This window comes from Amblyraja radiata, chromosome 9 (genome assembly GCF_010909765.2).
Source record: "Amblyraja radiata isolate CabotCenter1 chromosome 9, sAmbRad1.1.pri, whole genome shotgun sequence".
Taxonomy (NCBI): Eukaryota; Metazoa; Chordata; class Chondrichthyes; order Rajiformes; family Rajidae; genus Amblyraja; species Amblyraja radiata.
In genome coordinates, this window is record NC_045964.1 from 52,105,743 (window position 1) to 52,130,590 (window position 24,848).

Sequence of the window (24,848 nt, forward strand, 5' to 3'; positions counted from 1 at the left end):
AATGCCAACATTGAAAAGTTGAGGATAAACAAGGTGTACAGAGTTGCTTATTGGTTACAATCCGAGGAGTATGATGATGCTACTGATTATGATATGCCAATGTACCAGCTAGCAACTGATCTTCTCCATAAAGACTTGGTCTATTGCTAGAAATTGTAATTTATTTACCTATCTGTTACAGACTTACGGCATATAATACAATAATATTAAAGTTCTGATCTTGAGAATATCACATTTTTGAATTTTCAAGGCAGTCTGGATGTTTATTACTATTTCCATCACAACCGTCAATTTTGTAATTGACTACAATCAGGTAATTAACTAATTATCTGCTTTAATTTCAGGCCATCCAAGTAAGATGTGTTATATTTGTTTCAGAATGCTTCAATCTATAATAACTGAAAATTTCATTCAGTTCTCTTAATTTTTAAGAAAGTTATGGGCTTTTGACTGTCCTCGATCACAGCTTTTGTGTTAAGTCAATGCAAAAGCAATAGGGACCAAGATGCTAATTTCAGAGTATGAAAATGGCCATGACTTATTTAATACTGAAGATATGAAAGTGAATTAGGTGTCAAATTAAACTTCTTTTTAGGCTTTATCTGATGAGATAAATTGCAGACTTGATTTTTAAAATCTCAAATTTTTGTAACATTGCTACTATCTGCAATTTATAAAACATTTATAACTCTAACCCAACAAAACCCATGCAACTGTATGTAATTAATGCATATTTTGTTTCATTCACACATTTTCACCCTCTACAATACAAAAAAATATATATACATTTTACATTCTTCAGTTTTTCTTTCTTCTCCTAATTGTTATAAACAACTGAATAGATGTGTTATAAAGTGAGAGAGAAGAACTTTCCGTTACTTTGCAAACAGATTGCAATTGGAAACCAGAAATACACTGATGCTCATTGTAAGATCTGCTTTGAACCAACTTTAAACAAAAAGATGAAGTTCAAATTGAGAATTTAAGAGCATTATGAACTTCAAATAAAAACTTTAATGAACATATTAAGGGATACCCAAAGATATTTGTTTGGTAACTTTATTTATATTTTGTAAATATGCCAACTAGTTTCCCCCCATTGACTTCATCTACATTGTCTCGGGAAAGCAGTCAACATAATCAAGGACCTCTCACATCCATGTAGCGATGTTACAATACTCACCTTCAGCGGCACTGCAGTTCTGCCACTGGCCGGGGGGCGGGATTAAAATGCCGTTTTCTCCTGCTTGCGGAGTCGAACTTTCTCAGGCTGTTCAGCTGCTGCAGAAAAATCGTTCCGACTGCCGTTCTTGGTAAAAAAAAATTAAATCGTGGGACAATTTAATCCCTGGAGTAAAATAAAAAGCTACTTCTAACGCCGTCAACGCCTACAACGGGACGGATCTCATGTAGGGGTCAAAACATAAGGTAAGTCGTTTATTTTACATATAAACTTGCTTCTTAGGATAACTTTAATCCAAATTTCATTGGCGAAAAAATGTTATTTTGGTCCCATACGAACCGGCAGTGTTTTTCTTGCCAATATGGGGTTCAAATTTACTGCAACCGCAACGTTCCAATCGATCGCGTTCGCGTCTTTAGTGGAGCTGAGGATGGCTGGCGGAGGTTTCCAACCGGACTTTCGGAGGGACCCAAAGCAGCCCAGCCTCAAGCAGCGCAGCCCCGCCCCACCACAAGTAGCCCAGCCCCAAGCAGCCCCGCCCCAAGCAGCCCCGCCCTAAGCAGCAGCCCAGCCCCAAGCAGCCCCGCCCCAAGCAGCCCCGCCCCAAGCAGCCCCGCCCCAAGCAGCAGCCCAGCATCAGAGACCCGACCCAGCCCAGCTCAGCATGGGAGACCAACCTGGAGTCAAACGGAAAGCGGAGACTCTTATCCCGGCAGAGGAGAACGACCAGCGCCTGCTGTGAGTCCCCATCGCACCGCCAATTCCAACCACTGGTCCCCCTCGCTGGCTCCTCCACCCCTCCCCCGTGATGCCTCCCCCTCTTCCCCCATCTTTTCTCCAAGCTTACTTCCCCCCCGCCCGCACACCACTCTCCCCCACCCCGCACACAACCCCCCGCCCACACACCCCTCCCCCCACAAGCCCCTCTTCCCACACACCCCTCCGCCCGCACACAATCTCTCTGCCCCCACACACACACCCCCCGCCCACACACACCCTCCGCCCACCCACCCCCACCACTCTCCCACTACCCCCCCCCGCACACCCCTCCGCCCACACACCCCGCCGCCCACAACCCCCCTCCCCCATAGCCCCCCCCAAACCCCCCCTCACCTCCCCACAACCCCATCCGCACCCTAATCCCGCCCACCCCCACAGCCCCATCCAAACCCACAAGCCCTCCAGCACCCATAATCCCCCCCAACCCCCCAATCCCACAGCCCCCCCAACCCCACAACCCCTTCCCGCCCTCACAACCCCACCCTGTCCGCCGCAACCCCCACAATCCCACCTTGCCCCCACATAGTTTGATTGGAGTGTGTTTTAAAAGGGGAAAGATAAAATGATAGAACTTTTTGGGGGCAAATACCAAAGCTTGAAACTAGTAAAATGAATGCATTAATGGCATGGTGAAGTCATCAGAGGAATACTAGAAGGTTGTGGAACCAGTGGGGGTTGCAAAGAATGGGGCAACAAGAGTATGAAAAGATTTGAAAACAAGGATGACATTTCTATAATGAAATTTTGTCAAAGGCAGTAGGTGAACAATGAGTAATGGCAAGAGAACTTGCAGTGAGTTAGATTACAGGCAATATATTCTGGTTCAGGGGAAGATGAGATTATTTTCATTGCCTTAATATAGGTAAAGTGGAAATTTAATAGACATTCTTCACTTCAAAGTGCTTTGGTAACCATTAAATGACATATTAACACGAGGGTATGTAACTAAAGACTACAAATGCAATGTTATTGCTAAAAGACAATTTATTTACACAGCAAGGCAAGTTCTTATAATCTTGAAATGTGGCTGAAGGACTGGTGAAGGTGTAATATACGAGCAGAGTATCGCGAGTGGAACAATTAACCACGGTATGATTCCAGTATTGGATTCACTTCGAATGAAATGGCAATGATTTTCTTCTTGGAAACATAGAAACATCGAAATTAGGTGCAGGAGTAGGCCATTCGGCCCTTCGAGCCTGCACCGCCATTCAATATGATCATGGCTGATCATCCAACTCAGTATCCTGTTCCTGCCTTCTCCCCATACCCCCTGATCCCTTTAGCCACAAGGGCCACATTTAACTCCCTCTTAAATATAGCCAATGAACTGGCCTCAACTACATTCTGTGGCAGAGAATTCCAGAGATTCACCACTCTCTGTGTGAAAAATGTTTTTCTCATCTCAGTCCTAAACGACTTCCCCTTTATCCTTAAACTGTGACCTGGACTTCCCCAACATCGGGAACAATCTTCCTGCATCTAGCCTGTCCAACCTTTAAGAATTTTGTAAGTTTCTATAAGATCCCCCATCAATCTTCCAAATTCTAGTGGGTACAAGCCGAGTCTATCCAGTCTTTCTTCATATGAAAGTCCTGACATCCCAGGAATCAGTCTGGTGAACCTTCTCTGTACTCCCTCTATGGCAAGAATGTCCTTCCTCAGATTAGGAGACCAAAACTGTATGCAATACTCCAGGTGTGGGAAAAATTGATATTATTTTCAATTGCTCCATCAACTGACTTCAGTTGAAATTAATTAATGCGGATATTCATTTTAATGTTTGGAGGCAGTTTCCCAGTAAAATGCTGATAAAGTCAAGGTTGAGAAGGTATATTGTTGACCTATAATTTCAGCATATGTATACAGTTAATACCATATGAAAAATGCAGGTGCATAATATGGAAATAAATAATTCAACATATAACTATCGTAATGGAAATTAAAAAAAAAGTAGATAAGTCAAGCAAATTTTACAATGAGAACAAAATGTAGTCCGAATCAATCCTCGTTCAAGTGGACCTCTTAATCCTTCCATTGTAATAAAATCGATTATAAATTGAACAGCTGCGCCTCACGTGCAAATGTTAGAAAGTAGATTTGAATTGGTTTAATTGAGCATTCAAAACGCCTTGTGGTGCTGGATAATTCTCTCTGTATACAGACAAGGACGCATTCAACAAGATGTTTGTATTTGTTCAGGTGGTGGCGATTGCAAAGTTAGATAAACATGGGCTGAAACAATGGCACGCATATTTAAATTGTATTGGGGAATGGACAAATACAAAATAGTCACGCGTTTATTTTCATCAGGTAATTGTAAACTATATTATCAGCAAACACACGAGACTGCGAGCCAGCAAACATCAGACAATTTGGTGTTCTTCAATCATCCCTCCGCTGTCGCCGGGCCCTTTGTGAAGTGCTGAGAGTTGCAGTCGGAGGCGTTTTGTTGCTGCGCCGTTTCTAAGGGACTGGGAAGGATGGATGATCAGGGCTGTCCTAGGTGTAAAACCACGAAATATCGCAACCCTTCTCTCAAACTGATGGTGAATGTGTGCGGACACACGCTGTGAGTCAAGTATTACAACCGCACGCAATCATATCATGCAAAGGGTGTTTTTAAAACGCGATTTTGAGCTTTTTCTGAGCAGGTTTGGGTGAATGACCTGCCGACGAATTAAGTCTCAGGCTCAATGAGTTTGGTTTATACAGGTGGATTGTAGTTGATTTTTGTAGAAGTTATTCACTTGGGGCTGCATTAAATGTTAAAAAACAATGAAAATAACCAAGTTATGGCGATGAAGTTCTTCAAGGTCTTCAACTTGAAACGTTAACTCCACAGTTTTCTTTCCACAGATGCTGCCTGACCTGTTGACCGTTTCCAGTATTTTCTGTTTTGTTTCAGATTTGTAGCTTTTGCAGTTTTTTTTCTTATTGTCGTGACTAATCTTGAAACAAGTTAACATGGATCATCTTAATTAATATTTGTAGAATACGCGAACTTCCTGTCTACAGTTGATGGCAAACACAGTTCATGCAGGAAATTCATTTACCGGGCCACATTGAATATCTATAAGTGGTGAATGATAGTTTAAGCATTTGCCTCTGTGAAACATAGAAGATTGAACTCTTCCCTATTTGGTTTGTGCTATAGTCTGTTACACTATGGCCTCAAGTGCTTTATGTAATCAATGCATGAGTAGTTCTTTAAAAAATGGAAAAAAATGTTTGGTAACTTACAAATGGATGATCAAAGTTATACATTTGAACTTTGGATAATTTGTAATTGTATGGGTCAATGATCAAGATATTTTGTATTTTTTAGTTTCACTAATTTTGGAATACACATTAAGTACATGTTAAGATTCAGTTTAGTTCTAATGACAACTATTTTCTGAGTCTTTCATGAGATCGTTCTATTACTCCATCATTTGACATTCAGGACTACTTTATTATAATTGCTTGCTTAATTTTTCTTGAGCAATGTATTGTTGATGCACTGCAGGCAGATGTTTTATCACTAAATTCCTCTGCATTTTTTTGGGCATATGTTCATAATGATAGTGGACAAGCTAACAGGAGGGGGGCAATTCCACTATAGTGGGGTGAACTCCAGTGATTGGAAGAGAAGAGACAGAAATGGAGAACACGTTTGGCTGGAATTATCCAGCACCATTAACTTTACCATTGTTTGACTTTTTTTGGGGCACTTCTATAATATCGAATGGCTGGTGTAATGGAGATAGCAAATGAGTTCTGACATCTATCTCTGCACAATGCTAAAGCCATGTTCGTTTCCGGGAAACGGCAGCGCCGGCTGCCTCTAGTCACCGTGGTGACGGGCACGATCCATTGACTGTATGTCTGGGACCGATGCTCGGGGCGGGGCAGAGATCAGCGTTTTGCCCCCCTTTGAACTCGCGTTTGCTTTCGCGGATCATTGGTTCACCCGTCAGCAGCACCAGCTGGTGGCCATTTTGGAGTATACAACGGATGTCTGGCACATTGCCGGGAAATGCAACCTCGTGGCGGATACTTTGTCCCGTCCGGCAATTGCAGCTGTGCTTAACCCGGCCTCGGGAATAGATTACTCCGCCTTGGCGGCGGCCCAGCTGGCGGAAGATAAGATGCCGGCGTACCGCACCGCGATCTCTGGCTTGGTGCTTGAGGACGTGCCATTGGATCCCTCGGGTTCCATCCTCTGTGACATATCTACGGGCCAGCCGAGGCCTATCGTTCCGGCGGCCTGGTGCCGTCGCGTCTTTGAGGTGATCCCTGGGCTGGCCCACCTATCCATTCGGGTCAAGGTCGCTATGGTGGCCGCAAAGTTTATGTGGCACGGACTTCGGAAGCATGTCGCTCGCTGGGCCCGGGCGTGCATCCCGTGCCAGACATCAAAGGTGCATCCACACGTCCGGGTGCCCGTTCAAGACTTCGCAGTGCCACGCCAGCGGTTCGATCACGTACACGTGGACATCATGGGGCCACTGCCTCCGTCGCAGGGTGTTTCATACCCGCCTACGGTGGTCGACCGTTTTACGCGGTGGCCGGAGGCCATCCCGCTCATGGACACTTCAACTCCGTCGTGCCCTCGTGGTAAATTAGATTGCCCGCTTTGGGGTTCCACTTCACATCACGTCTGACCGGGGCACCTAGTTCACGTCTGAACTGTGGTCCGCCATGGCCCGTCTGTTGGGGATGCAGATCCACCACGCGACAGCGTACCATCCCCAGTCAAATGTTTCCACCGCTGTCTGAAGGGCGCCCTGAAGGCTCGTCTCACAGGCCCTGGGTGGATGGACGAGTTGCCATGGGTCGTGTTGGGGATTCGGACGGCTCCCCCCAAGGAGGATCTGTCATCGTCCTCCGTGGAGTTTGTATATGGTGGACCGCTCACCGTCCCCGGCGAGTTTGTCCCTGCCACTGATGGGTCCCAGGAACCCCCGTCATCGGTGCTGATCTGCTTGCGGGAGAGAGTTGGCACCCAGTCTCTCATCCCAACGTCGCGCCATGAAGTAGCCCCTTCCCATGTGCCACTGCCGCTGATGGGCTTCCCCTACGTTTTCTCCGCCGTGACTCCCACAGGTCGCCCTTGCAGCACCTGTATGAAGGTCCCTTTCGCCTGCTGCGACAATGGCCTACTACATTTGATTTAGACAAGGGAGGGTGGCGTGAAACTGTGTCTGTGGCTCGTTTGAAGCCAGCCTACTTGGACCTGAGCGAGCCTGTCCATGTGGTTGAACTGGCCCATCGCAAGCTCCCGGAAATTCTTCTGAACCGAGCAAGCCCCCGGGGCGTGGGATTGTATCTACGCGTTTGGGCCGCATCGTGCAGCGTCCCGTCCGGTTTGGTGCCTCTGGTTCTGGGGGGTTCATGTGGCGGCACCTAGTGGCAATCCATGGGCACAACGAACCATCGGCTCTAGAGGGCAGCGTCTTAGTGTGGGAGGTGCTAGTCACGGGGTCGGTACCCGAGTTGGTATTTAAGGCCGAGCAACGCCCGTGTCCGAGGAGGAAACATAGAAAATAGGTGCAGGAGGAGGCCATTCGGCCCTTCGAGCCAGCACCGTCATTCATTGCGATCATGGCTGATCGTCCCCAATCAATAACCCTTGCCTGCCTTCTCCCCATATCCCTTGATTCCACTAGCCCCTAGAGCTCTATCAAACTCTCTCTTAAATCCATCCAGTGATTTGGCCTCCACTGCCCTCTGTAGCAGGGCATTCCACAAATTCACAACTCTCTGGGTGAAAAACTTTTTTCTCACCTCAGTCTTTTTCTATGACTGTGGCCCCTGGTTTTGGACTCGCTCAACATTGGGAACATTTTTCCTGCATCTAGTTTGTCCAGTCCTTTTATAATTTTATATGTTTCTATAAGAATCCCCCTCATCCTTCTAAACTCCAGTGAATACAAGCCTAGTCTTTTCAATCTTTCCTCATATGACAGCCCCGCCATCCCAGGGATCAATCTCGTGTACCTATGCTGCACTGCCTCAATCACAAGGATGTCCTTCCTCAAATTAGGAGACAAACTGTATGCAATACTCCAGATGTGGTCTTACCAGAGCCCTATATAACTGCAGAAGAACCTCTCTATTCCTATACTGAAATCCTCTTGTTATGAAGGCCAACATTCCATTAGCTTTCTTCACTGCCTGCTGTACCTGCGCACCAACGTTCAGTGACTGGTGTACAAGGACACCCAGGTCTCGCTGCAACCCCCCCCCCCCCCTTACCTAACCTAACCCCATTGAGATAATAATCTGCCCCCTTGTTTTTGCCACCAAAGTGGATAACCTCACATTTATCAATATTATACTGCATCTGCCCACTCGCTCAACCTGCCCAGGTCACCCTGCAACCTCCTAACATCCTCTTCACAGTTCACACTGCCACCCAGCTTTGTGTCATCCGCAAACTTGCTAGTGTTGCTCCTAATTCCCTCTTCCAAATCATTAATATACATGGTAAACAGTTGCGGGCCCCAACACCAAGCCTTGCGGCACTCCACTCGCCACTGCCTGCCATTCTGAAAAGGACCCATTCACTCCTTCTCTTTGCTTCCTGTCTGCCAACCAATTTTCTATCCACGGCAACACCCTACCCCCAATACCATGCGCTCTCATTTTAGTCACCAGACTCCCGTGCGGGACCTTATCAAAGGCTTTCTGAAAGTTTAGATACACTACATCCACTGGCTCCCCTTCATCCATTTTACTTGTCACATCCTCAAAAAATTCCAGAAGATTAGTCAAGCATGATTTCCCTTTCATAAATCCATGCTGACTTGGATTAATCCTTTTACTGCTATCCAAATGCCCCATTATTACCTCTTTAATAATTGACTCCAGCATCTTTTCCACCACCGAAGTCAGGCTAACTGGTCTGTAATTCCCTGTTTTTTCTCTCGCACCTTTCTTGAAAAGTAGGATAACATTAGCTATCCTCCAATCCACAGGAACTGATCCTGAATCTATTGAGCATTGGAAAATGATCACCAATGCGTCCACTATTCCTAGAGCCACCTCCCTGAGGACCCTGGGATGCAGACCATCAGGTCCAGGGGATTTATCATCCTTCAGTCCCATTAGCCTACGCAATACTATTTTTCGCCTAATGAAAATTTATTTCAGTTCCTCGACCCCCTTAGATCCTCTGTCCTCCAGTACATCTGGGAGATTGTTTGTGTCTTCCTTAGTGAAGACAGATCCGAAATACCTGTTCAACTCTTCTGCCATTTCCTTGTTCCCCATAATAATTTCACCCGTGTCTGCCTTCAAGGGACCCACATTTGACTTTGCTACTCTTTTTCCCTTAACATATCTAAAGAAGCTTTTACTGTCCTTCTTTATATTCCTGGCCAGCTTCCCTTCGTACTTCATCTTTTCAGCCCGTATTGCCCGTTTTGTTTCCTTTTGTTGTCCTATGAAAGTTTCCCAATCCTCTAGCTTCCGGCTACTTTTTGGTGTGTTATACATCTTTTTTTCTTGTTATATTCTATCCCTAACTTCTCTTGTCAGCCACAGTTGCCTCCTACTCCCCTTAGAATCTTTCTTCCTTTTTGGAATGAAATGATCCTGTGTCTTCTGGATTATGCCCAGAAATTCCTGCCATTGCTGTTCCACCGTCATTCCTGCTGGTATCCCTTTCCAGTCTACCTTGGCCAGCTCCTCTCTCATGCCTTCATAATCCCCTTTGTTCAGCTGCATCACTGTCACTTCCGATTTAACCTTCTCCTTCTCAAATTGCAAATTAAAACTAATCATATTATGATCACTACCTCCAAGCGGTTCCTTTACCTCGAGTTCTCTTATCAAATTTGGTTCATTAGACAACACTAAATCCAGAATTGCCTTTCTCTGGTCGGCTCCATTATAAGCTGCTCTAAGAATCCATCTCGGAGGCACTCTACAAACTCTTTCTTGGGGTCCTGAACCAACCTGATTGATGAGAATCTTATAACTATTTCCCCCAACATCACCTTTTCTGGTAATAACAGCGTAAAAAAAGTTGGAAAACTCAATGCCAGGCACCATTTGTGGAAGGAGAAACAGTTAAAAGTCCAGGCCCTTTCTGAGAACTGAGAAAGATAGGTTAGTAATAGGTAATAGGTTAGTTGAGATAACAGGTGAAGGTGGAACAAACATAATTTCCCTGATAGTGTAAAATAATGTGCCATTAAGCAGCAGTTAAAATCAGATTAAGCTGCTTTATCCATGTAATGTGTTGCTTAAGTTGTATAGTATGGCCAACTCGAACATACCAGCAGGCTAAACCATACAAAAAAAAGAAAAAGTATATCTTCAATCTCTCACCACTATGGTCCAAGGTCCCTACCTGCTTTATAAGGACACCCATAATAGCAGTGCCAAGATGAGCAATGTGACATGCCTTTAAAATCACTGACCAGTGGCACTAATGTCCATTGTGATGAGTGCTTTGAGAGGTTGATTGTTAACTCCTGCCTTTGTAATGACCGTGCCAATTTTATTTCACCTACTGCCACAACTGTTTGACAGCAGATGCAACCACCTTGAATTTGGTGGTACATGCTTTCAAGCTTTTGTATCTTCTGCCTAATGGAAGGGGGAGAAGAGGTGATGGCCAGGTGTGAGAGATCCTAGATTATGTTGTCTGCTTTCCAGAAGCAGTGTGAAGTGTGGTTAGAGTTATTGAAGAGAAGGGGGAGGCTGATTTAAGTGATGTGCTGGGCTGTTAGGATGTGTTCCATGTTGCATCTATGTGTGTCATTGGAGGCATTCCAAATTTTCTTGGTCTTCTGAGGAAGTCGAGGTGTTGGTGTGTTTTCTTGGCTATCACATTATTGTGTTTGAACCAGGACAAATTGTTGGTGATATTTACACCTAGGAACTTGAGCTCTTAACTATCTCCATTTCTGCACCTTTGATGTAGACTGGCATGTACTCCACCCACTTCCTGAGGTGGATAACGAGCTATTTTGTGTGGATGACATTGAAGAGCTATTGTCTTGACATCTGTAAGCTCTCTATCTCCTTTGTGTTCTTTGTCTCATCATTGTTCGAAATCTGGCCCACGATGGTGGTGTTATAAGCAAATTTGTAAATCGATCTGAAGCAGAATTTTGCTGCACAGTTGTGAGTGTATAGGGGGTATAGTAAGAGGCTGAGAATGCAGCCTTGCAAGAATTGCTGTTGAGAACATGTTGTCGCCTGTCCTTGATCATTTCCGTCTGCATGTATGGAATTCAGTTGCGAAGGGGTGGGGGTGCATGGTCAGTGCCGAGTGAGTTGGAGTTTGATTTGTATCGTGCAGAGGGATGCGGTTATGACTGCTGGAAATAAATCCAGGGACATTGCTGCATGAGTTCCTTGGGTTAGTGTCCCAGGCACAACCATTTTCAGTTGCTTTGTCAGTGAGTTTCTTTTCATCTTAAATGCAGAACTGAGATGTTTGCCGATAACTGCACAATGTTAAATTTCATTTGTAACGTGTTGCAGTTAAGAAGGATAGGGGCAACCGCCACATGGGACTACCACCACCGGACATTCTCATCACACTTGCACACTACCCTTACTTGGAAATGCATCGCTTTCCCTTATCACTGAATCTTGCCACTGAAATGTAATGCACAACAATTTTGTAGTAACAGATTCACTGCATGGTGCAGTGGTTCAAGAAGGTATAGAAGTTGGGAGGTTATGCTACAGTTGTATAAGACATTGGTGAGACTATTTTTGGAGTTTTGTGTTCAGTTTTGATCCCTATATTATTGGAAAGATGTTATCAACCTGGAAGGACTGCAGCAAAGATTTATCAAGATGTTGCCAGGACTCGAGGGCCTGAGGTGTAGGGAGAGGTTAAGCAGGTTAGGGCTTTATTCCTCGGGAGTGCAGGAGGATGAGGGGTATACGATCATGAGAGAAATAGATTGGGTAACTGCACAGAACCTTTTGCCCAGAGTGGGGTAATTGAGAACCAGAAGACATAGGTTTAAGGTGAGGGAGGAAAACTTTAATAGGAACCTGAAGGCTAACCTTTTTACACAAAGTTCAGTTCAGTATAGTTTATTGTCACGTGTACTGAGGTACATTGAAAAGCTTTTTTTGCATGCTAACCAGTCAGCAGAAAGACGATAATGATTACAATCGATCCATTTACAGTGTATAGATACATGATAGTAGGTATATGGAACAAACTGCCAGAGGTGGTAGTTGAGGCAGGTACTATCATAATATATAACATTTAGACAGGTACATGGATAGGATAGGATTAGAGGGTTATGGGCCAAGTGTGGGCTGGTGGGATTAGTTTAGATGAGGCATGTTGGTGGTCTTGGGCAAGTTGGGCCGAAGGGCCTGATTCCACGTTGTATGACTCGATAAGGTGACTAGACACTATAGAGTCATGCAACATGGAGACAGGCCTTCGGTCCACTGAGCGTTTGCCACCCATCATGTACGTCCTTTCATTTGCCCCACTGCCCCTCTCCTCATTCTACCTCTCATCTACACAATGGGCAATTTATTGCGGCCAATTAACCTACTAACCCACACAATTCACATGTAGAATGTGCAAATTCCACTCTGGAATTCTCCGGAGGCTAAGGTTGAACCTAGGGTTACTGGAGCTGTGAGGTAGCAGTTCTGCAAGATGGGCTGCTGTATTGTCCCACTACCACCATAGGAAAGAGGCCGACGTCAGGCAACACCGTGGTAGTTGGAGACTCCATTGTGAGAGGTACGGGCAGGGGTTTCTGCGGCAACAGACGGGATTCAAGGATGGTGTGCTGCCTCCCTGGTGCCATGATCCAGGATGTCAAGGACAGAGTGCAGAAAATCCTCAAGGGCGAAGGTGAACAGCCGGAAGTTGTAGTGCATGTTGGCACAAACGATGTCGGAAAGAAGGGGATGAATATTCTGAAGCGTGACTTTAGAGCGCTCGGAAAAATGCTGACAATCAGGACCTCCAGGGTTGTTATCTCCGGTTTACTTCCAGTTCCTCGTGCTGGCAAGAGCAGGAACAGGGAGATACAGGACCTGAATGTGTGGTTGGGGAACTGGGGGCAGGGATTTAGATTCTTAGACCACTGGGATCTATTTTGGACTAAGGGGGAACTGTACAAAAGGGACGGATTGCACCTTAACAGGTGGGGGACCGGCATTCTGGCAGGCAGGTTTGCCACTGCGACACAGGTGGTTTTAAACTAAATAGGAGGGTGGGGGGTGTCAAATGGGATAGTCAAGGACGGAGTTAAAGGGAAAGGGAGTAAAGGGATAGTTAATAACTCCAGAATTAACGGGAAAGAAAGCTCACAAAGGGATAGGAGAGTATGGCCAAGTGTAATAGGGATCGATGTGAAAGGTGAGATGCGTAAGGAATTCAAAGTACTGTATTTGAATGCGCGAAGTATAAGAAGTAAAGTAGATGAGCTTGAGGCTCAGATAGAGGTTGGTAGATATCACATTGTGGGGATTACCGAGACGTGCCCGCGGGAGGATCGGATCTGGGAACTTAATATTCAGGGTTATACATCCTAGAGAAAGGACAAGCAGGTGGGCAGAGGAGGGGGGGGGGGGGGTGGGGGGTGGGGGGTGGGGGTAGCTCTGCTGGTGAGGGATGGAATTCAGTCCCTTGCGAAGGAAGACATAGGGACTGACGAGGTAGAGTCACTGGATTGAGTTGAGGAATTGTAAAGGCAAGAAGACACTAATTGGTGTTATCTACAGACCCCCAAATAGAAGCCCTGGATGTAGGGTGTAAGTTGCAGCAGGAGTTAAGACTGGCATGTACCAAAGGTAATGCCACTGTGGTGATGGGGGATTTCATTATGCCGGTAGACTGGGAAAATCAGGTTGGTTCAGGACCTCAAGAAAGAGAGTTTGTAGAGTGCCTCCGAAATGGATTCTTAGAGCAGCTTGTAATGGTGCCGACCAGAGAAAAGGCAATTCTGGATTTAATGTTGTCCAATGAACCATATTTGATAAGAGAACTCGAGGTAAAGGAAACGTTTGGAGGTAGTGATCATAATATGATTAGTTTTAATCTGCAATTTGAGAAGGAGAAGGTTAAATTGGAAGTGTCAGTGATGCAGTTGAACAAAGGGGACTATGAAGGCATGAGAGAGGAGCTGGCCATGGTGGACTGGAAAGGAATCCTAGCAGGAATGACGGTGGAACAGCAATGGCAGGAATTTCTGGGCATAATCCGGAAGACACAGGATCATTTCATTCCAAAAAGGAAGAAATATTCTAAGGGGAGTAGGAGGCAACTGTGGCTGACAAGAGAAGTTAGGGATAGAATAAAACTAAAAGAAAAGATGTATAACACAGCAAAGAGTAGCCGGAACACAGAGGATTGAGAAACTTTCATAGGACAACAGAAGGAAACAAAACAGGCTATACGGGCTGAAAAGATGAAGTATGAAGGGAAGCTGGCCAGGAATATAAAGAATGATAGTAAAAGCTTCTTTAGATATGTTAAGGGAAAAAGAGTAGCAAAGTCAAATGTGGGCCCCTTGAAGGCAGACACGGGTGAAATTATTATGGGTATCAAGGAAATGGCAGAAGAGTTGAACAGGTACTTCGGATCTGTCTTCACTAAGGAAGACACAAACAATCTCCCAGATGTACTGGAGGACAGAGGATCTAAGGGGGCAGAGTAACTGAAAGAAATTTTCATTAGGCGAGAAATAGTATTGGGTAGGCTAATGGGACTGAAGGATGATAAATCCCCTGGGCCTGATGGTCTGCATCCCAGGGTCTTCAGGGAGGTGGCTCAAGAAATGGATGAATTGGTGATCATTTTCCAATGTTCAATAGATTCAGAATCAGTTCCTGTGGATTGGAGGATAGCTAATGTTATCCTACTTTTCAAGAAAGGAGTGGGAGTGAAAACGGGGAATTACAGACCAGTTAGTCTGACTTCGGTGGTGGGAAAGATGCTGTTCAATTATTAAAGAGGTAATAATGGGGCATTTGGATAGCAATAAAAGGATTAGTCCAAGTCAGCATGGATTTATGAAAGGAAAATCATGCTTGACTAATCTTCTGGAATTTTTTGAGGATGTGACAAGTAAAATCGATGAAGGAGAGCCAGTGGATGTAGTGTATCTAAACTTTCAGAAAGCCTTTGATAAGGTCCCGCACGGGAGACTGGTGACCAAAATTAGAGCACATGGTATTGGGGGCAGGGTGTTGACGTGGATGGAAAATTGGTTGGCAGACAGGAAGCAAAGAGTAGGAGTGTATGGGTCCTTTTCAGAATGGCAGGCAGTGGCGAGTGGAGTGCCGCAAGGCTTGGTGTTGGGGCCCGCAACTGTTTACCATATATATTAATGATTTGGAAGAGGGAATTAGGAGCAACACTAGCAAGTTTGTGGATGACACAAAGCTGGGTGGCAGTGTGAACTGTGAAGAGGATGTTAGGAGGTTGCAGGGTGACCTGGACAGGTTGAGTGAGTGGGTGGATGCATGGCAGATGCAATATAATATAGATAAATGTGAGGTTATCCACTTTGGTGGCAAAAACAAGGGGGCAGATTATTATCTCAATGGGGTTAGGTTAGGTAAGGGGGAGGTACAGCGAGACCTGGGTGTCCTTGTACGCAAGTCACTGAAAGTTGGCGTGCAGGTACAGCAGGCAGTGAAGAAAGCTAATGTAATGTTGGCCTTCATAACAAGAGGATTTCAGTATAGGAGTAGAGAGGTTCTTCTGCAGTTGTATAGGGCTCTGGTAAGACCACATCTGGAGTATTGCGTATAGTTTTGGTCTCTTAATTTGAGGAAGGACATCCTTGTGATTGAGGCAGTGCAACGTAGGTTCACGAGATTGATCCCTGGGATGGCGGGACTGTCATATGAGGAAAGATTGAAAAGACTAGGCTTGTATTCACTGGAGTTTAGAAGGATGAGGGGGATCTTATAGAAACATATAAAATTATAAAAGGACTGGTCAAGCTAGATGCAGGAAAAATGTTCCCAATGTTGCGGGAGTCCAGAACCAGGGGCCACAGTCTTAGAATAAAGGGGAGGTCATTTAAGACTGAGGTGAGAAAAAACATTTACCCCGAGGGTTGTGAATTTGTGGAATTCCCTGCCACAAAGGGCAGTGGAGGCCAAATCACTGGATGGATTTAAGAGCGAGTTAGATAGAGCTCTTGGGACTAGTGGAGTCAAGGGATATGGGGAGAAGGCCGGCAAGGGTTATTGATTGGGGACGATCAGCCATGATCACAATGAATGACGGTGCTGACTCGAAGGGCTGAATGGCCTCCTCCTGCACTATTTTCAATGTTTCTATGATATTTAGGAATAGGTAATAATTCTGACTTGGCAAACAAAGCCGACATCCCAAAATTGAGTGAATAGTTTTTACAGTTCTAATACATGTTCCCAAGACTTGAACTTTTGTCTTTTTAATTCTGGTTCAGTTTGGGAGAGTATTTTCAATAAAGTCATACAGCACGTGAACAAGCACTTCTGCCGAACTTGTCTATATTGACCAGGTTTTATAACTGAGCTATTCCCATTTGCCTGTGTTTGGACTACATCCCTCTTAATCTCTTATGCATGTACCTTTCTAAATGTCTCTTAAATGCCACCATTGTATCTAACTCTGAGGCTTCCTCTGGCAGTTCATTCCATATACATATGACCTTCTGCATGAAGAAATTGCCCTTAGGATCTCTTTTAAATCTTTCCTCTCTCATCTTAAACCGATGCTCTCTAGTCTGGACTCTTCTACCCTGGGGAAAAAGACTCTGATAATTCCCCTTACATGATTTTGTATACCTTTCAGCTTCCAGGAGAAAAGGTCCCAGCCTATCCATGTTTCCTTATAACTCAAGCCTTTGAGACCTTGTACCATCCTGTTGAATCTTTTCTGACTATTCTTCCTATAGCAGAACTGCACACAACATTTCAATTTTAGCTGCAGTACTCTAGTATTTATCTAAAAAAAAATTTGATCTTTATGATATGCATCTAAATATAAGCATTGGCTCTCCATAATTATCACTTCAACATAATCATTGTCATTCAGGTAGTTGCAAACACTTTGTATTTCACCCCATTTGTTAGAATACTCCTGCTCTTACAGCGAATTTCACCATTATCACAGTGTACACCTGACCATGTTATTTTGCTTTAATACTTCCAAGAAATACAGTTAATTTCAGCCTGATAAGTTAACATGTCATCTGTTCCATTGACTGCAAACATGCCCCAACTTTTACTTTACATAAACATCCAACTGGTTTTGGATGGTAATTTAGCTGCTTTTAGAAACTGGTTCTAGCAAGCCAGGGACCTCCTGCACAGTGGTGTCACATGACTTATATTTATGTAGTTAGTGGGATGTAATACAGGTGTGTTTAATCTTTTTCTTTGAATGTTGGCAAACAGAAGGGGAGTTTATAGACAATTAGCAATGGCTTATGTGCTCTGCCGAGGGTTATTCTGACTTGTTTAATTCTGCAAATAAGATCAAGGTGAGGCAGGAATGCTCTAAGCTCAGAATTGTTTAATGTTGAGTTTGCACATAATTTGAATATTAGCAAGCATTATTTAAATTTCATTTGTGTTGGGTGTAGGATGTTGAACTCAAAGAGTTTTTTTTAAAGATGTCTGTGTGAATTACATTTTTTATTCTAATATTGATGCAGGAAATGTGAGATTATTTTCAGTCTTTGCTGAGTGCCAATGAATTCTTCTCAGAATTGCAAATTATGATTCCCTAGTTATAATTTTTTTAAAGATTTGGATTAATCTTGGATCTTGCCAGACTCCTGGAGAGGATGCCCCCTTTTCTGCAACCCTGTTCACCTAATTTGTTTATACATTAATATGCAGGCACACGTTCAAAGCTAAAGGCAGCACATGTATCTGAATAATCAGAATGAAAAGGTAGAAGCCATGATGTTGACCAGAAGCTACCAATGTGTTGGACTAACCATATCGGTCATTAATGTCTTCCCGGGAAGGGAATCTTCCATTCCTACCTGGCCTTCCCTCAATATGGCTCCAAACACATGTGAATGACCTTTAACTGCCCTCTCAAATGGCTTGGTAATCCACTCGGTTTAAAGGCAATTAGGGATGGACAATAAATTCTCAGCCTGGGCAATGATCAGAGTTGAAACTGAATAATACTTTATTTGCCAAGTATGTTTTGCAACATACGTGGAATTTCATTTGCCAAGTCAGTCATACAAATAAAAGCAATGCATCACCCTAAACACATTTTAACATGAACATCCACCACAGTGACTCCTACACATTCCTCGGTGTGATGGAAGGCAAAATAAAGTTCAAGTGTCTTCCCTTTGTTCTCCTGCGGCCGGGGGCCTCGAGCCCTCCGTTGATGGGACCATCTTGACTCCCGTAGCCGGCGGCGTTTGGGCCCTCCGCGTCGAGGCAATCGGCTCCTGAATCGGGGGGATGTCAGCTCCCCCGCGCTGGATGATCGAACCTCGAATCGGGGCCGGTCGAACCTTTCTCGATGTTGGAGCTCCCGACTCGGCCTCTCCCGAGACTGCGAGCTCTTGATGGTAAGTCAGCAGGCCGCAGTTGGAGTGATCCCAGGCAAGGGATCAGCTCCGATGTTAAGTCCGCTCCCCTCGGTTGGGCTCACGACAGTCCGAGGAGGCTTCCAGCTCCATCGATGGAAGGCCGCAGAGCGCCCGGAGAATGCGATGCGAAAATCAATCGCATCTACGCAAGGTGAGAACCTGAAAAAAAGTTTCCCCCGACCCCCTCCCTCTCCCCCCACATAAGACAAACCGAAGAACATTAAAACAAACTTTTAACAAACACCAAAAATAAAAAAAAGATGAAAAAACGAACAGACTGCCGGCAGAGCTGCCATCGTACGGCGCCCCTGGTGGTAATGATGTTTGGATCCTGTGAGTTAATCTGAAATAGAAGTTTTGTTCAGTGAGTGCCAAGAAGACGTCCTTTTGCTGCTGCACTAATTTTCTTTGGAGAAATAGAACGTTAAAATTTATGCTGTCCCATAGTGTTTGATTGATTTAATTAATAATACTGAATAAATCACATCAAAAATCATTGTACCTTTTTAACATCTGTTATTTGCCTAATATTTATTACCATCACTGTACTCTGATCTAACAAAATGAAAATGTTCCTCACTATTTTATACTTGGTATTAGAAAAGAGCCGTTTCATTCTAAATGTCATTTTTTATTTTTTGAATGTCAAAGTGTATTTTATATGAGTTTGAGCAAAAGATTATGGAATAGTACAACCAGAACTGACACTCTGGATTTTTTGATCTAGCCTTGAAATTTCATGTCATATCTTGCGTATTCAATGCTCTCGTAATTTAGTGTGGCAAAATAATGAAAATTCAAATCCTCCAGACAATCTAATATATCTCAGTGGAGATATACTAGATATGCCTAGTATATCTCCACTTAAGACACTCATGGGTAGTGAATTTATATATGTGTAACTTTGTGATAAGTAGCACACTTAAATGAATTACAAAACAGCAATTTAACAAAACATAAATTGAACATGGTATTTAGGGATTTGAAAGCATTTGTTTTATGATTAAATTGCAACTGTCTATTATTTTATATTCAAGTAATAACCATTTTTGAGGATTTTTTTTCTTTCAGACTCCAGCATTGTAATTAATTTTACAAGATCTGGATAATTTCATGAAGTATAATTGGACATGTTAAGTACTCGTTACAAAATCACGGGTGTGTTCTGAAACTAAGATGAAAAGTGAATTGGCACATTATGATTTTTTTTTTGTTCTTTCCTCTGGGAATCATAATCCATTTTTAGCAGAACGCAGGAATATTTTAACCATTCCAACAGGACTCCATATGCGCAGCTTCTCTTTATCATTGTAAATAGTTTCTCCTTTGGTCTTGCAAGGAAACTTGATGTCTGAAATCAGAATTAATTTGGGAAACATTTGAAATTGGGGTATTATAGAAATCCTGCACAAATTGATGAAATTACCAAAGGGAATTTAAAATTATGCTGTTATTGCATATTTTACTCCATCACCCTGAGGCAGGTGGAGGCAGGTTCTCAGGATGCTTTCAAGACGGAGCTAGATAGGGCTCTTAAAAATAGCGGAGCCAGGGGATATGGGGAGAAGGCAGGAAGGGGGATGATCAGCCATGATCACATTGAATGGCAATGCTGGATCGAAGGGCCGAATGGCATACTCCTGCACCTATTGTCTGTTGTCTATTATCTATTGTCTATTAAATATGTGTTATTCATTAATTTGAGAAATGTGTGCAATTTTAGTTGATAAAGAAATTAGTGTAGGCATGGTGAGGCTGGCAATATTCGCTGTTTTGAAGTTACCCCAAAATGTCTTATGTTCACTTGAATATTTGTTGAATGGCTGTTCACTTGAATATTTGTGTAGTTGTGTTCCCATACCAGCTCGCAACCCAAATAAAGCTTCAAAGATTCAATGAATTGATTGGTTGGAAATTATAAATATTGTTCTTGGCATTACTTGGATATACTTTGATTGTTTTCACTATAGGCTGAGGTGACGTGGCAGAAGTATATAAACGTATGAGAGGACTACATGGGTTAGATTGTCAGCTTTTTTACCAGTGTGGAAATGTCAACCGCATAGCTTTAAGGTGAGAGGCAGGTAATTTCAGGGAACATGCAAGGTAGGTTTTTCCACACAGAGTGGTGGTGTGGTATTCTCTCCTTGTTCAGGCCTTGAGTGCATTCAAGATAATATTTAGAAATTTCAGTCAAAAATATACAGATACTGGATATACTAAATAAACCAAATTCTCGAAACACTCTGCCACACTGGGCAGAGTTCACATTTCAGTCTGAAGATTCTTTGTTGGAACTGCGAAAGAAAGATAAAGGTTGTTTTAAGTTCTAGAAAACATGGCAGGAAAGACGGATAGGACAAAGGGAAGATTTGTAACAGGAAAGGCCAGGATTGTCATGGTTAGTATGGTCAGATAGGTTAATGCGACAATCATATTGGGGCTTCTTCATCTGTCTAATGTGTTGCTAATACAATAGAACTCTGATAATCTGGTCTGCAAAGCTCTTTGGTGCTGGACTAACAAATGTTCTGGATCAGGTAGACACAAAATGCTGGAGTAACTCAGCGGAAGAAAGAATGGGTGACGTTTCTGGTCGAGACCCTTTTTCAGACAAGACTGAATTGTTCTGGACTATTGGTTGTTATCCTTGTTAATACAATATATTTTTGTAATTTTTGTTTAGAAATTACATGGTATCATGATAGAATTTCCATGGAACAGGTAAATTTAAATGGAGTGCAGAAAATGGGGCCCTGGGTTGTAAAGGGAACACGGCCAACATCACCTGGTGATCAGATGTTGAATTGTTGGAATTTCAGAATGATTGGATCATAGATTTTAGTTTTGGAGATGCAGCCTGGAAATGGGCCCCTCAATATTCTAAATTCTAGCGAGTACAAGCCAGGGTCGCTCTTATGCCCCTTAAGAAACCTGAACGGAAACCTCTGGTGACCTTGCGCCCCAACCAAGGAGTCGCCAGAGGTTTTGGTCACTCGCCTGGAAATCCTCGACCGAAGCGTGAGCTGCATCTACTGACCAAAGATCCTACAGGATCCTACAGGGGGGAGAAGGAATGGAGACAGTTTTAAGAAGTTTAATAAAGTTACAGGGCATTTTACCTTCCGGCGGATCTTCTAGGTCCTGAAAACCAAAGATCCTATAGGATCTTTGCTGAAAACTCCAATGAGCCAATCAAAATGGCTGGTCAGCAAAGGATATTGTCTTCGACTGCCTGTAAGTAAATAGCGACCCCACTCCACTTGCTTCCACCAAACAGCAACCTATTTTTAGTCGAGGTCGGTTTTGATTTTGTTGAAATAATCACAGGAACATAGAAGAAGCCTCGACTATGCGGAAATCACTTTCGATCATTAGGGAGAGTGACCAAAACCTCCGGGAACCTCACGGAAACCTTGGGTGGGGCGCAAGGTCACCAGAGGTTTCCGTTCAGGTTTCCTAAGTGGGACGGGCATTACAGACCGAGTGCAGATGCCACACAAAGTGATCACCCAACTGCATTTAGTGTCTTCATCGTAAAGGAGTCCATATTATGAGCACTGAAAGCACACACTTGACTAGAAGAAGAGCATGTGAATTGCTGCTTCACCTGGAAAAACTGCTTGGGTCTCTGGGAAGGGAAGAAGTGAAAGGGCAGTTGTATCGCATGTGTTTGTATGGGAACATGCCATGCCTCTAGTTTCCCTCCCCCCTGACTCTCAGTCTGAAGAAGGGTTTCGACCAAAAATGTCACCTAGTCCTTTTCTATTCATTCAGATGTTGTCTGATGCACTGAGTTGCTCCTGCATTTTGTCTCTATCTTCAGTGCAAACCAGCATCTGCAGTTCCTTCCCGTACATAAAATGGGGAGTGGTTGGTGGCGACAGACCAGGGAATTGCAATCTAGTTAAACAAACAAAAATTCTCTTTTTGAGTGTTGTATATACGATACAATTCATCAGCTTAGAATTGTATTCAAATTGTAACTGAATAGTGTGTTCCTATACATTGGATTTTCACATTAAGTAGGTTTGAGGTTGTGCTGAGTTGCCAAATCTTTCATTTCGTTATACACTTTTAGCTACTGAGTTATTCCAACGTATTAAAATGTTTAGGGTAGACACCAAATGCTGGAGTAACTCAGCAGGACAGGCAGCATCTCTGGAGAGAAGGAATGCGTGATGTTTTGGGTCGAGACCCTTTATGTTTAGTTACATGCCATTGGACATGCATTACATACTTGGTCCGATCATTCATCGTGAATGATAGGGCCCAGGGGAATGTTGTGGAGCAGAACGACCCAGGAGTACAGGCACATAGTTCCCTAAAAGTGGCGTCTTGGGTAGATAGAGTGCAAAAATAGGCTTTTGGCCTTCACCAGTCTGGGTATTGAGTGTGAAAGTTGGGACAACGTGTTACACTTGTACAAGGTGTTGGCGGGGCCGCATTTCAAGTATTGTGTTATGTATTTGCCACCCTGCCATAGGATAAATGTCATTAGGCTGGAAAGAGTGCAGAGAGGATTTACAAGGATGTTACCAGGACTCGTATTTTCCTAGAATCATTTATGAGCAGCAATCTGCAGCGGCTAGTTTATGCCTCCTTTAAAAGCTGTCATTGATTTTTAAATGTCTCCAATGGATGGAAGGAAGTGATCAAAAAATAGAAATGATAAGATCATAAAAAAAATCAAACCACACAAACATTGAAATGAAACAAAATAAAAAAAGTAATTTGCTTTTTCCTATTGCCTCCTAAATCCTTTCCCTGCAATCTTCAGTATAGTTGATGTGTTCTGTGATTCTGTACCATGTCAGACTTGGCACAGGATCTGAGAGGCAATTTCCTGCTGTAATGTTGGGGAATCCCATTAAGATTGGGCTCTGTCACTGGACTTCACGTGGAATCCAGCTATGGGGTAAACTGATGAATTGATCCTTCCAAATCTGTTAATAAGTCTTAGAGTACAATATTTTTCAATGCACGTGTGAAAGGCTGGGACTTTAGATTCAACAGCTGATGGCCAGGATTTCCATTTGGAAATATTCGTAAAAGCCTGCACAATCTGGCCCATTGTTTCATTTTGTCACAACAAATGCTTCCTCATTGGCAATTAACATATTTAGGCAAGTATTAATTATATAGATCTAAAATATCTTAAAATGTTCAATACTAAGTTCCAATTGTCTTTTTCTTGTAGAATTCTTGTGATATTCTTGTAGAAAACATAATATTAAAAAAAACCTGAAAACTCCACGTTAGCTTTCTCCGGGTGCACCGGTCTCCTCCTACATTCCAAAGATGTGCAGGTTTGTAGGTTAATTGGCTTTTGTAACTAGTCCCCAGTGTGTAGGATAGAACTAGTGTACCATTGATTACTGGTTGGCGTGGATTTGCTGGGCCGAAGGGCCTGTTTCAACGCTGTATATAAACTAAACTCAACCAAAAAATAAGTACTTGTAATAGCTTTCCAACCACCTTATGATTACAGGATTGTAAGGGATGCAAACATTTTATCATAGTCTGAGTGAGTACATTATGCTGTCTTTACTGTTATTCTTTTCTAACGACTTTGATTCAATCATCAAACATTCCCAGTGTTATTGTACATGAGGCAAATGCTGTTATTTTTTCTATTGGGAATTTTGAAAACTTAAAATAAATTAACTCCTTTTTTAACAGGTGCGAGAGCTGTGTGGAACTGTTGTTTGTCAGAGGTTCTGGAAGCTGTCAGGAATGTGGCACAGCACTCCGAAAGAACAACTTCAGAGTGCAACTCTTTGAAGATCCAACAGTGGATAAGGAGGTAGAGATTCGAAAGAAAGTATTAAAAATGTAAGAACATTTTACTTCTGCTGTTGGGTGGAATTTGTGAAAGTGGAAAGTGATAATTAATAGAATGTACATCAGACTAACAAGCTAGTCACAAGAGACTGCAGGTGCTGGAATCTTGAGCAAAAAACAAAGTGCTGAAGATGGGTCTAGACTTGAAACGTCTGTCCATTCCCTCTACAGGCTGCGTGACCCGCTGAACTGTTAGACAATGATTCGAGTCGGGTCCCTTCTTCAGACTGATTGAATGGTGGGGAGAAAGCTGGAAAAGAGGTGGAGTTGGGGCAAAGCTTGGCAAGTGATAGATTGATACAGTTGAGGATTTTCAGATGGATGGAATTAGTAAAAAAGGCTGGAGGTAAGGAGAAAAAAAGGATGTCAGAGATGGAAAGCGGAGGTGTAGGAGTGAAATATAAAGTCGGAAGTAGGGATATGGGTGGATGTGAAATGTAAAGTCAGGCTTTACCAAGTTCCAATTGTCTTTTTCTTATAGAATTCTT

At 43.4% G+C, this 24,848-nt stretch overlaps 1 protein-coding gene across 1 annotated transcript in view; it reads left to right on the top strand.

The window, feature by feature from the left end:
* The first annotated feature begins 4,394 nt into the window (after positions 1-4,394).
* Positions 4,395-24,848, top strand: part of mnat1 (MNAT1 component of CDK activating kinase) — a 96,128-nt gene continuing 75,674 nt past the window's right edge. The window contains exons 1-2 of the mRNA XM_033027426.1: positions 4,395-4,535; positions 24,199-24,351. Coding sequence (XP_032883317.1) covers positions 4,447-4,535; positions 24,199-24,351 — 242 coding nt within the window. The 5' untranslated portion in view covers positions 4,395-4,446. The remainder of the gene's footprint in view (positions 4,536-24,198; positions 24,352-24,848) is intronic.